This window comes from Budorcas taxicolor, chromosome X, assembly GCF_023091745.1.
Source record: "Budorcas taxicolor isolate Tak-1 chromosome X, Takin1.1, whole genome shotgun sequence".
Lineage (NCBI taxonomy): Eukaryota > Metazoa > Chordata > Mammalia > Artiodactyla > Bovidae > Budorcas > Budorcas taxicolor.
The window spans coordinates 86,941,580-86,956,942 of record NC_068935.1 but is presented as its reverse complement, the minus strand read 5'-3'; the positions used below and the strand labels follow the sequence as shown (position 1 = coordinate 86,956,942).

At 50.7% G+C, this 15,363-nt stretch overlaps 2 protein-coding genes across 5 annotated transcripts; both read left to right on the top strand.

The window, feature by feature from the left end:
* The first annotated feature begins 892 nt into the window (after positions 1-892).
* On the top strand, positions 893-5,414 carry PIM2 (Pim-2 proto-oncogene, serine/threonine kinase). The gene is made up of 6 exons (XM_052663563.1): positions 893-968; positions 1,110-1,219; positions 1,924-1,974; positions 3,865-4,237; positions 4,679-4,855; positions 4,953-5,414. The coding sequence occupies exons 1-6, from the start codon at positions 908-910 to the stop codon at positions 5,114-5,116; spliced, it is 936 nt and encodes a 311-aa protein (XP_052519523.1). The 5' UTR covers positions 893-907; the 3' UTR covers positions 5,117-5,414.
* Positions 5,415-7,987: 2,573 nt separating this feature from the next.
* On the top strand, positions 7,988-15,238 carry SLC35A2 (solute carrier family 35 member A2). Of its 4 annotated transcripts, none has more exons than XM_052663175.1 (5): positions 7,988-8,091; positions 9,493-9,675; positions 11,929-12,080; positions 13,098-13,834; positions 15,106-15,238. In XM_052663175.1, the coding sequence occupies exons 1-5, from the start codon at positions 8,001-8,003 to the stop codon at positions 15,131-15,133; spliced, it is 1,191 nt and encodes a 396-aa protein (XP_052519135.1). In that variant the 5' UTR covers positions 7,988-8,000; the 3' UTR covers positions 15,134-15,238. The 4 variants fall into 4 exon arrangements, with proteins under 4 accessions (XP_052519135.1, XP_052519136.1, XP_052519137.1 ...); XM_052663176.1 differs by lacking the exon at positions 15,106-15,238 and adding an exon at positions 14,943-15,059; XM_052663177.1 differs by lacking the exon at positions 9,493-9,675 and having other exon boundaries at positions 7,994-8,091.
* The last annotated feature ends 125 nt before the right edge of the window (positions 15,239-15,363 follow it).

The window sequence follows — 15,363 nt, the reverse complement described above, 5'->3', positions numbered from 1 at the left end:
CTCTGTGTGTGTCTTGTCCAGAAACACATCCCAAGCCACCACCACCCTGGCTTGCTCCCACCTACAAGAAGCACCCCTCCTCACTACTCCAGAATCTGTACTTGCTGACTGGCTCATGGCCAGGTCTAGCCAGGTCTGTCTACGTTAAGGGCTCCACGGCAGTGGTGGTCAGGTTAGTCCTTCCTAACGGCTGAACAGGTTCTTCAGGGATCCCTGGCTTTACTTCCTGGGCGAAGGCCACCTGTCGCCTAGAGAGCTCTGGACCTGGTTTGAAGAGTACCCTTTGGAGAAAGGGTCATGGATAACCACAGGCTGATTCTTAGAAGCCTTAGAAGGCCTGGCATTATCTCTGTGCTAGTCTCGAGGCAGTGGCGGCCAACCAACTTCCTAGGAAAGGGGGCGGTGTATTTTTTCAAGTTTATATCTGCAGATACAGACATAAAAACAATGCCGCACAACCAAAACAAACCCGGTTGCTGCGAAAGGGATTCCTAAAACCAGTTTCCTCTCCACACGCGTCCCCTCGTGTGCATGCAGACCCCGCCCCGCGGAGGATACGGGCATGTATTTGCATAAGGGGGTACTTGAAACGTTGAGGGTGGTATGCAAATAAGAGCTGGTTCCGATTGGCTGGGGTACAGCAGGTGCTGAGTCCGGATTGATCAAAGACAAGTGGGAGGGGCCGTCGCCCCGGGCGACTCTCTCGGGAGGCGCGTGCCCTGTCTCAGTAGCGTCAGGGCTGGCGCGCGCGGCGAATCTTAACATTGCGCTCTTTGCTGGCCCTTCTGGGCCATCAGTCTCCTTACCTTCCATCCTGGCGCCCCCTAGTCCAGGTTCCCCGGACTCACTGCCCCGGGCGTCCACACCCTGCGGGCTCAGCGGGCTCAATCTGCGCAGCTCCTCCTCCATGTTGACTAAGCCTCTGCAGGGGCTCCCGGTGGCCCCCATGACTCCTACGCCGCTGCCAGGTGAGAGAGGCTCCCCCTAGTGCAACCAGGCCAGGCGGGCTGCAGTGGTTCAGGGCGGCGCGAGGGGGAGGGGGAAGGGTCGCGGGTCGCGGCCAGCCTTAGCACGCCGCCACCCTGACTTCCTCGCCTCCGCCTGCGTAGGAGGCAAGGATCGGGAAGCGTTCGAGGCCGAGTACCAACTCGGGCCCCTCCTCGGTAAGGGGGGCTTTGGCACCGTCTTCGCAGGACATCGCGTCACAGACCGACTCCAGGTATCCACCACGAGGGTCTTGGGAGGGCCAGGTGTGTGTGTGGTGGCGGCGGGAGCCCCGGGGCCGGGATGCTAATTGACCACGGAATGAGCTTACACTCTGTGAGTGGTAGGGTCATGAGGGCCGGGATCCGGTCGTTGAGGGTGTCCGAGTGCGCGCGCGCGCGGGTGCGCGCACGCATGTGTGTGTGTAAGTCCTGGTGGGTATATGGGGGAAGGGAGAATTTTCAGGGCAAGATTTCTGGACGTCCAGGGGAGTGAGACTGGGGAGTGGGGGGGTCATGAGGACCCTAGACCTTGGGATCTGGGAGAGGTGAATATATGTGGGAAGGTGGGGACCTAGAGCTGAGATTTTGGGGGATTTTGGAGGCAGGTGTCCAGGGAGGAGTCGTGAGGTCCAGGACCCCGCTACAGGGTTGTGGTATCCTGGGGCCAGATAGGAAGATCAAGGGTTTAGTGTGTTAGGAAGTTCAGAACTCAGCGCCTGGCATGAGGGGAGGAGAGAAGCCTGAGAAGGGAGAGCCCGGGGCCAAAGATGGTGGGAGAGGTGTACTTGGTTTTGGGGACTTGGGAGAAGCTTCAGCTCATTTAGGATTGTGGTGTGGGGGGTGGGGGAGTGGGACCAGAAAGACTAGGGTGAGGGTCCAGACTAGGAGTTGTCTGGGGGTCATCTGCTGGCCCCCTCACCTCAGCCTGCTTCTTCAGGTGGCCATCAAAGTGATCCCCCGGAATCGCGTGCTGGGCTGGTCCCCCTTGGTGAGTATCTTTTGAGTCCTTATTGACCTGGCGACGCCATCTCTGACGATGGATTTCACCTTGCTATGGTTTGTATGACTCTTTGGGCCGTGTAACGGTGAGAAGAACACTCCTACCAGTCCATGTTTACTCCCCTATGGTGACATCCACACCTCCATGCAGTTCTGACTCACCCCTGTTCCCCTAGAGCCCTGGATTCTCCCCTCCCACCCTCGTTTTTCATCCTCCTCCAAACATTGCCTCGGGGGCTGCCCGCAGGGCATGCTGGTGAGAAAAGAGGGGCAGAGGTCATTGGTTGCCATGGTGATGGTGGCTGCTTCTTTTCCACAGCTAGAGCTCTAACGGACAACTGGGCGGGTCTGGGCAAGTTGTAGGGGCGGGAGTGCCCCCTGGTGGGCTATGGGGGAACTGCGCCTGTGCAGGCTGTGGGACTCAGAGGGAGAAGGTGCGCCTGCGCAGTAGCGGCATTTTTTTTCAGCCCCGTGAGAAAACCTGTCTGCGACTGTGCGTGTCAGTAGATTGGCCGGGAGAGGGCCCCACCTCGGGCAGGAAGACTGCTTCTGGTAGTCCGTGTGTCCCCGCAAAGCTTCTAGCGTGGGGTGGGTTTTGTGGCCAGTAACATGTATGCCTTTTATTGAGCACTGACGGTATGCCTCAGATTTTGTTTCATCATAAAAGCTTACTGTGTTCCAAGCTCCACTAAGTACTTGTATTCAACACGGTTCTAAGTGCTTAGTGATAGTGACAAAATATCATATGATGACACTATTGAGATCTTGTTTATGCCAGTTCCCTTGCAATTAATTACTTTTAGCTATTTAGCAAATGTATTTTAGCACCTAGAATGTGCCAGGCACAGTTCTAGATACTTGGCAATATATTACATTTATTGAGCATTCTTTTTGCGCTAATCCTTTTCTAGGAATTGATTTCACCTGTTTAACAACTATACCAGGCACTGTTTTAGTGTTTGAGCTGTGTCAGTGAACAAAGCAGACAAACCATTACACAATAATAGTATTTATTGAGTGCTGTGTCAGATCCTATGCCATAAAGTGCTTTTTATCTATTTAAAAAACATTTATCAAGCACCTACTGTGTGTAAGGTGCTAGTCTAGTTTCTTTGGATATGTCAGTAGACAAAACAGATAAATTACTACAAAGTAGTGTTCATCAGTTGCTTCTGCTGGAGGCTTTTGTTAAGAATCACTTTCATTGATTCTTCAAACATTTACTGAGGAAATTCCCTGGTGGTCCAGTGATTGACAGTCAGCACTTTCACTGCTACGCCTCAGATTCAGTCCCTGGTTGGGGAACTAGAATCCCAAAAGCCACAGGGTGTGACCAAAATAAAAAAAAAAATTTACTGAGCTCCTATTACATGCCAGATGTACATAGACTTTGGCTTTTTAAATTTTTTTGGCTTATTTTTAAATTAATTTTTATTGAAGTTAGTTGATTCACAGCATGTTAGTTTCTGGTGTACAGCAAAGTGAATCAGTTATACATATATCCACTTTTTAAAGATTCTTTTCCCATATAGGTCATTAAAGAGTATTGAGTAGAGTTCCCTGTGCTATACAATAGATCCTTATTAGTTATCTACTTTATTTAGAGTAGTGTGTATGTGTCTATCCCAGTCTTCCAATTTGTCTCTCCCCCACCCCTACCATAGGCTTTGGCTTGAATCAACTTCCCAATGGCTATATGAGTTTAAGCCCTTAAGATGAGAGAACTGTGGGCCCAGGAGGGAAGGGGGTTGCTTAAGGCCACATAGTCAGGAGGCTGAGGACCTATGATTTAAGTTCAGATCATAGATCTGAGAAGTCAGCCTCAAAGCTGCTAGCCTGACATCTGTGTTCTCTTTTCTCTCCCTGCTTCCCTCCACAGTCAGACTCAGTCGCATGCCCACTGGAAGTGGCACTGCTATGGAAGGTGGGTGCAGGCGGTGGGCACCCTGGTGTGATCCGCCTGCTTGACTGGTTTGAGACACCAGAGGGCTTCATGCTGGTCCTTGAGCGGCCTCTGCCTGCCCAGGATCTCTTTGACTACATCACAGAGCAAGGCCCATTGGGTGAAGGCCGAAGCCGCTGTCTCTTTGCCCAGGTAGTGGCAGCTGTTCGGCACTGCCACGCCCGTGGAGTTGTCCATCGTGACATCAAGGATGAGAACATCCTGATGGACCTCCGCCGGGGCTGTACCAAACTCATTGATTTTGGTTCTGGTGCCCTGCTTCATGATGAACCCTATACTGACTTTGATGGTAAGTAAGGCTTCCCTAAATCTCTGTGGAGGGAATTTTCACCTTTTATCTTTTTGGCCTCTTGACTTTTGACCTCCAGTGCTGGGGTGTTCTGTAACCCTTGTTCTATAGTGCACCTTTATAATGTTCTTGGTTTTTAATATTAGGTACTTTCAAGCCTTGCCCTCTAATAAAGTCCATCCTCTGACAATGACCTGGTCTTGCTCTGGGCTCTTATTCTGATGAGGGGATCCTATTATTACCCTGAGTAGTCTTTTTCTGGTAAGGAGGTCCAGCTGTACCTCTTAAGTGCTTTTATTCCAATGAGCTTCTATTCTGGTGAGGGGACCCTGCTCATATAGTGAGTTCTCTTAATTCTAGTGAAGGGACCATATTTCTGGAGAGGGTGGGGTGGGAGAAGGGCATTATCAGAAAATGGTCTAACTTGTGGTTTGTGTGCAGGGACAAGGGTGTACAGTCCCCCAGAGTGGATCTCTCGTCACCAGTACCACGCCCTGCCAGCCACTGTCTGGTCACTGGGTATCCTCCTCTATGACATGGTATGTGGGGACATTCCCTTTGAGAGAGACCAGGAGATTCTGGAGGCTGAACTCCACTTCCCTGCCCATGTCTCCCCAGGTGAGACTCAACCCCCTCTAGCCCACCAGCCTTCATCCCTCCCAGGAACTGGTGCCCCCAACTCACTGCTAATCTCCTGTGTTCTTCTGATCTGCAGATTGTTGTGCCCTAATCCGCCGGTGCCTGGCCCCCAAACCCTCTGCCCGACCCTCACTGGAGGAGATCCTGCTGGACCCCTGGATGCAGACACCAGCTGAGGATGCATCCCTCAACACTCCCAAAGGGGGTCCCACCCCTTTGGACTGGTCCCTACTGCCCTAGTGCTGGCTGGGGCTCCCATTAGTTGAAATAGTCATCCCGTGGCCATGCCACAGGGATAGATGGTTATCTGTTGATCTGGTTTTACAGGTCTCTAAAAATCCAGTGTTAACTAGGGTCAGAGATTGGGGATCAGGGGTAAGAAGACATAACCCAAGTTTGCCCAGTTCCCATTCCCGTCCTTCTAAGGAGCCGTCTTTGTAGAACATATGCTCTCTTATTCTGGAGGGGCTCCTTCTTTGCTTCTCGTTTTGCTAAGGATGTTTATTTGGTTGAGGTTACTTACATTCTGAACCCCCCGGGACTCTTATTCTGATGAGTAGTAACCCCTACACTGGCACCTCCTGCTACTACCCCACAAACTTAGTTTAAATGCTCTGATTTGGGCAAGGGTGCTTTCCTTCCAATACCCCAGTGGCTCTTATTTTAGCAAAGGGACCCTTTCCCCTAGCCTTGGGTCCCATATTCAGTCAAGCTGCTTGCCTGCCTCAGCCCAGGGTTGTTTATTCTGGGGGAGGTAAGCCCTATTGTTGTCCCAGGGCTTTTTTTTTGGTGAGGGGACCCTACTCTGTTATCCCAAGTGCCCTTATTCTGGTGAGGAGAAACCCCACTTTCATGATGTGGGAGGGAATGGGAGATGGACACTACTAGAGTCCACTAGGTTGGGGTGGATGGTTTTTTTGGGGAATGGGGTGGGGGAAATAAGTCTTGTTGTTTGTTCTCCTGGGGCCCTGCCCTCCATCTTTTTCAGATTCTTGCTGCCTCCTTCTGAGCCAGGGTTGTCCAGTTGCTGAAATGTAAATACTTATGTATTGGGGAAGGGGAGCTCCAACTGTTATCTTCCTCTTCCTTCTCCCCCTGCCTGGATTATTTAAAAAGCCATGCGTGGAAACCCACTATTTAATAAACGTAATAGAATCAGAAGTGACTGGCCATTTGTAGATGCAGTGAGGCATTCGTGGAGCTGCTGCTGCTGCTGCTGCTGCTGCTGCTGCTGCTGCTGCTGCTAAGTCACTTCAGTCGTGTCTGACTCTGTGCGACCCCAGGGACAGCAACCCACCAGGCTGCCCCGTCCCTGGGATTCTCCAGGCAAGAACACTGGAGTGGGTTGCCATTTCCTGCTCGTGGAGCATCTACTGAATGCTGAACCAAGAGGGAGATGGATTGGATCTCTCCTTTGTCTGCAGGAAGCCTCAGTCTTGTGGTACCATCCTGAAGATCTTTTATGGGTTCATTTAAGGAGGACCACTTTCCAGGTGGCACTAGGGGGTAAAGAACCCGCCTGCCAATGCAGGAGATATAAGAGATGTGGGTTTGATCCCTGGGTTGGGAAGACCACCTGGAGGAGGGCAGGGAGAATCCCATGGATAGAGGAGCCTGGTGGGCTACAGTTCATAGGGTCACAAAGAGTTGGATGCGACTGAAGTGACCTAGCATGCAAGGAGGACCACAAAGAAAAACTTGATTTTCCCCTCAGCTCATGTAGCACCCAATATATGTCGAAGGGCTCCTCTGGAGATATTGTAGACATTGAAGACATCTGGAACACACTCCCAAATCAATGATGGCCAGTTCAGAGGCAGAAAAAACTCCTTTCCCCCAACCCCAGGGGAGGAAATCCTTCCCCATGGGAGAAGAAAAGCCCTTTTTGGGCACTAGTGGGGGTGTGGTGGAGGTTGAGTGCTGATAGGAATCCTCCTAGTCCTTATTTTCTAATAACATCCAAGGTGTAGTCACCTGCTTTGCCCCAACCTTTTCACCTCTCCCTGTCTTCTTACCTGCTCATCCCTCTAATCCTTAACTCTTGACTTACTTGCCCTACCCTAATCTTGTCCTGACCTCAGCTGTACCCTCTTGCCATGCTTTCAAAAGATGCGTGCTGCATGCTAAGTTGCTTCAGTCGGCTTCTGACTGCGACCCTATGGACTGTCTGTCGTCTGCAAGGCTCCTCTGTCCATGACATTCTCCAGGCAAGAATAGTGCAATAGGTTGCCATGCTCTCCTCCAGAGGATCTTCCCGACCCAGGGACTGAACCCAAGTCTCTTATGCTTCTTGCATTGGCAGGCAGATTGTTGACCACGTGCCACCTGGGAAGCCCCTAGGGGATTCCCTGGCGTCCAGCGGTTAGGGCTTGGTGCTTTCACTGCCTTGGCCAAGATTCAGCCTTTGGTAGAAGAGCTAAGATCCTGGAAAAGTGCGGCCAAAAATAAAGCTAACCTGTAAGCTCCTCACCTCCTGGCTTACCTATCCCCTTCTCACTTTTCCATTCTAAATGGTGACTCAATTGTCTTCCCTTCTCAGTCTCAACTCTCCTGTGCTTTTTCACTAGTATATCTTCAACTGCCCTGCTCGCTTATCTGCCAGGCCCTCACCTGCCCCTGACCCCTCTCACTTCCCTTCCAGAGGCCTGTGATCTCTCCAGAGGGCGCGGGGTGTGGTGGGGGGTGGGGAGCTCGCCAGAAGAAGGGACAAGAACTTCGGGCCATCCGGGAAAGACCCAGGAGTTTTGCTGCAGAAAGGGCGGTGCCATCAGAAGGTGGCAATAAAGAGCCGAGATAGGAGACGGATAGCGGAATCAATGAGACGAGGAGACAGAATGAGCTGGTGATACGGGAAGACGAGGGCGGGTTTAGTAACGGGAATGAGCCAAAGGTTCTGTAAAGACGGCGGGAAACTGAGCCGGCTACGTGCCCAGTCTCCGGATCCGCGTGGAATTTGGAAATTCTGAGGCCGCTCTTAAAACTAGCGGTCAGGACGGACGAGGAGAGCCAACGACGCGGTCAGCCTCTCGCTCGCCCCACCCCAACTTAGGAGGCCCGGAAGCGGAAATGACGAATGCGGAAGTGACCGGCTGTTGCCGAGGGGACGGGCCAGGCAGATGCCAACATGGCAGCTGTTGGGTCTGGTGGTTCCACCGCGACGGCCGGGCCAGGGGCTGTCTCCGCAGGGGCGTTGGAGCCTGGGACCTCGAGTGCGGGTGAGACAGGTTGTGGCTGAGCGGTCAGCGGCGCGCCGGAGGTCGGGATCTCTGGGGGATTAGGAAGATCCTTCACTAAGGCGAGAGGGAGCATCCCGTATGGACCGACCTATGTGTGTTGGGGGTAGAGGGGAGGAAGTGGGTTTTGGGGGCGGGGCAGAGACCATTCCGGGCAAGGTATGGAGGTCCTTTCTGCAAATGGAGTGTAGAGACCATTCTGAGTTGGAGAGGGGTATTTCACTTTAAAGAGCCTAAGACCGCTGAGACCATTCTCAGGGTGTGTGTGTGGGGGCTCCGTCCTTATACACGGGAGACACTATTCTGAGAGCGGGACAGTTTTTCCTTACAGAAGAGAGGGTAGTGGTTTCTTCCTTGTAAAGGGACAGGGGCTATTGTGAGTTAGGGTGGGGCGGCTTCTCCCTTATAGGACTTAGTACATTTTGAAGATAGGGATGTCTATTATATGGGGAGAGGAACGTTCTGGGGGTCCCTTCCTCATGGAGGTAGTTCATTGTATACTGCAGTGAACATACAGTTTTCCTTCTATGGTGGAGAAAGGACATTCCGAGGGTGTCAGGCCCTTCCTTATAGCGAGGAGAATTGATTGTGAGTAGGACAAGCGATAATTCCTTGGCTGGAGGTAGGGGTATGCGGTGGTGGAAGGATGATTGGTGTATGGGGAAATATTTCCTTATATTGTTAAAGGACCCAGACCATTGTTAGTGGAGAAACCATTTATTCTATGGTGTTCAATCCTTTGGACAGTGGAAGAATAATTTCTTATATTTGTTAGACCATTCTGGGTCAGGGAGGAATCAGTCATCATAGGAGGGAGGGGTTGGAGAGACCATTTCTGAATGTGAGAGAATAGAATAATTTAGATAAAAGAAAGACAGTTCCTAAATCTTTGGCTTGTTCATCCGTAAAATGAGAATACTGATAGTTCCTTTAGAGATCAGAGCTGTGTAGGGGTCTGTTGAGGTGATCCATATAAATCCCTTATCCCAGTGATAGGCACCCAGTAAGCACTCGATAAATGTCGAGGAAGCAGTTGGTATTCTGCCCAGGGCAGGGTTGCTTCTCACCCAGGAGAGGAAGAGAGAGGGCTGAGGCGGAAGTAGGCTGCCCCACCTATTTCCCAACACCTCAGCAAGGATTCCAGGTATAGGCTGAACAGGGTGAGGCTTACTTCTCCCATTTTGGCTCTTCCTGCCTGTGGCTGAAGCAGTGGAAGCTGGTGTAGGGATCGGACCCACATGGGTTAGGATAGGCAGGCAGAAGGAGGAAGTACTGGTGGCTAGGAGGATCCTGGTTGATAAAGGAGAGGGGAGAGTGATGGTGTGGTTATGCCACAACAGCTTCTGACCCCTTCTTCCCCCTTGCTCCTTCCATTCCCCACAGCTCACCGGCGCCTCAAATACATATCCCTAGCCGTGCTGGTGGTCCAGAATGCTTCCCTCATCCTCAGCATCCGCTACGCCCGCACATTGCCTGGGGACCGCTTCTTTGCCACCACTGCTGTGGTCATGGCTGAAGTGCTCAAAGGTCTCACCTGCCTGCTGCTGCTCTTCGCACAGAAGAGGGGTATGAGCCAGGGAGAGGGGCTGCATTGGAGTCTGTGGAGGGTACTCTGTGTGTTTGTGTGTGTGCCTGAACCCACATGGAGGGTTTGTTGGGGGAGTATTTCTGTGTCTATGAAAATTCCTGGCAACTGTGGAAGTGCAGCTTGGCTGCCTTGTACCTCCAGCTCTGAGTAGCTGCATCCACATTTTTATACCCCTAACTCCCCAGGAACTGGCCCATAAACACTGAAGGAGGGAGATAGTCTGTTCCTATAAGGTAGCAGGTGACCCTTACATAATGGTTTATTGATTTCTCTCTTTCTTTATGGAGAATTTCAAATACAAAATCAGAGAAAATAATAACTATGTCCTATCACACAGATTCAACAATTATCATCTCATGGCCACTCTGCAATTAAATAGATAATCATCAGTGATTATCCACTCACTACCAATCTATGTGTCTGTTTACCTAACCCGCACCATGTTATACTGAAATATGTTCCACATGAAGAATTATTTTAATTCCCTCTTACTATCTTGAGTAAATATTTTGTTACATTTAGAAAAATAACTGCAATATCTAGAAGTCATACATCAAAAAATTAATACTTTTTAAAGTTAACAATCATATACCCAGTCAGCATTCAAATTTGTAATGATTTCTCAAATATCATAAAAGTTTTAAAAACTTTGTTTGAGTCAGGTTTATATAAAGTCAGTGCTTTGTAATTGGTTGGTGTCTTCTGGGTCTGCTATTTCTAGATTCCCTCTCAACTCTTTTTTTTTTTTTTTTCTCTCTCTGCAGTTAATTTGTTGAAGAAACTGGATCATTTGTCTTATAGACTTTGGGTAGCTTGAATTTTCTGAGTGCCTCCCAGTGGTCTCATTTCACATGTTCTTCTGTCCTGTGTATTTCCTATAAGTTGTTGGATTTATTTACTAATTTAAACACCTCCCTAAAGGCCTTCTTCTTTAAAATGTTGCCCAGTCATTTCTCTATAAAGGCCTCGCATGTGGCTCTGCCTTAGGTATTTACACTGAAGAAAACATTCTCACCCATTTGTTAGCTCCAGGACACTGGGAGGCAACAGTTTAGGTACTAATCTCCTGTGTTCTTGATTGATTCTGAGAAGGTTCGAGTGAACACTGTGTGGCAGGCTCTCTTCTGGCTTGTGGAGGTGAACATTTTAGTGATGGAGACATACATCTTGCCCTCAGGGGGCTCATATTTTAGACAGGGAGAAACAGCTACAGGTTAATCACAGGCTTTCATCTCTTATCTATGATTTCAGCCTGTCCCCCACCCAATTTTTTTTATTTTCAGTTTTCTCATCTGGCATGAATTTGTCCATGAGTCACTGCAGAAATATGAATGAGCTTGATTATGGTGTGTAGCCCCACATGTGTGGTGTGTGTTGTGTGAAATATATAGCATGTATACCATGTTACCTTCCTAATACTTGGACATTTTTGAACACCCAAACCCCTGGGCGCAGGGGATATGTGTAAGGGGTTAGAGATCAATAATTACTGCTGGGACTTAATGCCATGAAGGGCAAGGACAGGGTTTTGTGAATGAACATCAGGAGTTCCTGCAATAACCATGTACAGTGGTTGTGGGGTTTTCCCTGAGGAAGGATACTTAGCTGAGCCTTAAAAGTTGAGCTGCAAAAAAGTGGGGTGAGATTTGTAAAGGTCTTATTATATAGAAAAGTATTCTCATGAATTGACTGGAGCAGATCCCAGCCAGACTTTCTGCTTCATAGTTAAGCCTGCATTCTTCCATTTGACAGGGGCAAATGCTTGGTGTGTGGAAGGCTGACGGAAAAAAGTGGCCAAGTGGAAGATTGCCCCTGCTCTCAGGTGGCTCTCAGGCTAGGAAGGATCTAGGAAAAGTCTAAAAGCTCAGTCTGAAACAATCCCTCTTGGTAAACAGCCTTCCACCCACCATCCGAGAGCATCTACTTCACAAGCTCCTAGTTAGTGCTGATAGTTTCATTGCACACACTGCACTGAGGGCTTGCCCTGGGGCTTTGTGCCAGGGAGGTGGGCTCTAAGATGAGTGATGAAATATGGACTGTGGTTCCCAGACTGAGTATCCAAAAGGCTTGCTGGAGACATTGTGCTGTAGAGAAACTGAGCACAGACCTCATTCTAGCCCTCAGGAAGTCAGTGTAGTGGGGAGACACAGGACCAGGCCCACTCCTGTCCTTTAGAGGATCCCCATCTGTTGGTAGTCAGTGCTAAAAAGGGCTCTCTTCCCTCCACCTAGGTAACGTGAAGCACCTGGTTCTTTTCCTCCATGAAGCTGTCCTGGTGCAGTACATGGACACACTCAAGCTTGCAGTGCCCTCTCTCATCTATACCTTGCAGAATAACCTCCAGTATGTTGCCATCTCCAACCTGCCAGCTGCCACTTTCCAGGTGAGCCCAAAGCCCAGCATGGCCCTAGAGGAACTGGCTGGGGTGGGGGATATAGGATGTTTGAGGAGGAAGTACTGCAAAGTGCAGGGGCTGTGTCTCCTGTGGAATGGAATGTCCTTGGCTCTTCCTCAACCTGTTTCCTCATCTGTGAGAACTGGGAAGGGAAATGGTAATAGTAGCTACTCACTGGGATGCTGGAATGATTAAAAGAAATGATATCTGTGAAGAGCCCTTGGTTGGTGATGGATAAGCTTTAGGCTATTTACAGGTGGCCTCTTTAATTGGTTAAAGAGCCTGGATTCTGGCGCCAGGCTGCCTGGGTTCAAACCCCAGCTCTGCTGCTTTCCAGCTGTGTGATATTGGGCAAGTCACTTAACCTCTCTGTCTCATCTTTAAATTGGACATTGCAATAGTACACTTCTTATGTGAGGATTAAATGAATTCATGTGAACTGCTTAGACCCGCACCTGGCACACACAGTAGCCTCTATGTAAATGTTTACTGATGTTATTTCATAACGGATTCATTTGTATCAATATGTATGGATTCCTTTGTATCGATATGTATGGATTCATTAGTATCAATATGTACGGGTTCCTTTTTATCAATATGTATTTATCAAGACCTCCCTCATCAGGATGTTTACAATTCATTGGTTACCTGCTGTGTGAGGTACTTCGAATATATCAGTTGTATTTACAGATGATTATGTCAGGACTCAGGGCAAGTGCTTCCTCCCATTTCACACAGCTGGGACACGGGGTTGGAATGTGGACTTGGCTGTGGTCTGGGCATCCTTGCACAGCTATCCTCCTGTGTACTTTCTGGGAGGCACCTCAGAGCTATGTAGTCGCATCCCAGTCAGTGGCCAGCGGCTGGATATCTTTGCTGTTTCTACGGTCATCTACTCTGCCCTGTGCCTCCACTGTGCCTGGGGGCCCACAGTGGGCGCCATCCCCCATGTGCACATGTTGGGGTTGGGATCAGCCCTCAGTGCCTTCTGCATGCCGCTCACAGGTGACGTACCAGCTGAAGATCCTGACCACAGCACTGTTCTCCGTGCTCATGCTGAACCGCAGCCTCTCCCGGCTGCAATGGGCCTCCCTGCTGCTCCTCTTCACTGGCGTCGCCATTGTCCAGGCACAGCAAGCTGGCGGCGGGGGTCCACGGCCACTGGATCAGAACCCTGGGGTGGGCCTAGCGGCTGTGGTGGCTTCCTGTCTCTCCTCAGGCTTTGCCGGTGTCTACTTTGAGAAGATCCTCAAAGGCAGCTCAGGCTCCGTGTGGCTGCGCAACCTGCAGCTGGGCCTCTTTGGCACAGCCCTGGGCCTGGTGGGGCTCTGGTGGGCTGAGGGCACAGCCGTAGCCCACCGCGGATTCTTTTTTGGGTATACACCTGCCGTCTGGGGTGTGGTGCTCAACCAGGCCTTTGGTGGGCTCCTGGTGGCTGTTGTCGTCAAGTATGCTGACAATATCCTCAAGGGCTTTGCCACCTCCTTGTCCATTGTGCTGTCCACTGTTGCCTCCATCCGCCTCTTTGGCTTCCATGTGGACCCGTTGTTTGCCCTGGGCGCGGGGCTGGTCATCGGTGCCGTCTACCTCTACAGCCTGCCCCGAGGTGCAGCCAAAGCCATAGCTTCTGCCTCTGCCCCCACCTCCGGGCCCTGCACTCACCAGCAGCCTCCCGGGCAGCCACCGCCACCACAGCTGTCTTCCCACCACGGAGACCTCAGCACGGAGCCCTTTCTGCCAAAGTCAGTGCTGGTGAAGTGAGGGCTGGTGGCAGCGAGGGGGGGAGACAGGGAGGGACTCTGGGTGGAGGGTGTTGGGCATCTGCAGGATTCAAGTTGCCACTGGGGCCTGGCTCCTCTGGGGTTGGAAGGGTTTTTTCTTCCAAGTCACTGAAATTTCCAGAAGGGTGTGGGACTAGGGCAGGGCATCACATGAACCCTTCCTTGTAGCCAGGGGTTTTTAGAGCTGCCTCCTCTGCCCCAGTCTAACCCCTCAGCCAGAGGTGTCCTGTCTCTCAAGCCTGGGAGAGTCCCAGCAATCCCTCCACCTTTGTAGGGACAAACTGGACAAAAATTCTTCAGCTCTTTAGTAGTGACTGATGCCTACCTGTGGGGTTCCGATTCCCATAGCTCGAGGCCTTCTCTCCTCCCTGGTAACTACACTGGATCATGTTAGCAGCTCAGTCTTTTTGTGGCCTTGGGGCAGCTTCCCTGACACAGGGACTTGAAAAAGGGCCTCTTATGAGCACCTAGGGAGAGAGGAAGGGGGATGAGAGCTGAGATTTTTGCATCAGCCCACTCAGGGGGAGGGTGCAGTAGGAGCTATTGGTTTGTAAGTGGTTTGGGGGTTTGTGGTGTAATCAGATGAATGATCCAGGGTGTGGGAAAAAAGAAGTGAGGTCCTTGAAGTGGCCTAGTCTCATGGAAAAGACACTGTAAGTTGCTGGATGCAGGGTTATTTTCTGAGACATCCAGAGAGGAAAATAAAGCTGCGAACCACACTTGTGATACCCCACTGGCTGTATGAGGCACCCTTACTTCATGTGGAAGGGTGTCTTTAAATTGCTGACATGTGGAACCTGCCCCCCTGCACTCCCCAAAGCTTATTAACCCCTTAACTGTCTCCCAGGGTGTGTGGGGAGTATGTGTGTGCATCTGTTTGTGCGTGTGTGCGTGTGTGCGTGTGCTTGCACATGAGAGATGCCTGGGCTGTCTTTGCTATATGTACATAGGGCCATTGGATCTTTATTTTTGATTAATTTGTTCTGATTTTTTGGTTTGTTTTTTAAGGGACTGTAATGAACAAATGTCAGGATACCCAATGCCAAATAAAGATATTGTATTTATTTAGTCCACGTGTAGCTTTCTGACCCAGGGGACCTGCTCTCTCCGCGTGGGCTGTTACTAACCTCGGACTACCAGCCTCACTAGTCACCCTCGCTTGCTCAGGATGCCCACTTGCCAGCCCACCCCAGCTCTCTTGTATTTTTCTTTCCTTCCCGTTCCCACCACAGGTTGCTCACCAAGGTGAAGGGCTCCTAGCCGCTGGGACTGAAGACGCTGGCCTGGCCTCGCTCTCCCTTGTTGCCCTGGCCCAGCCAGGACCAAACTTTCTGATCAGTATTAGTGGTGGGGAGAGGCAGACACTGAATCCCCTGTCCCCACCACCCCCTCCCATGCAGGGCTGACATGACTAAATGAGGGCCCAGACAGGACCCAACCACCTCAGCCTCCAGCCCCTACTATCCCTACAGTATTTCTTAGGTGAGTTT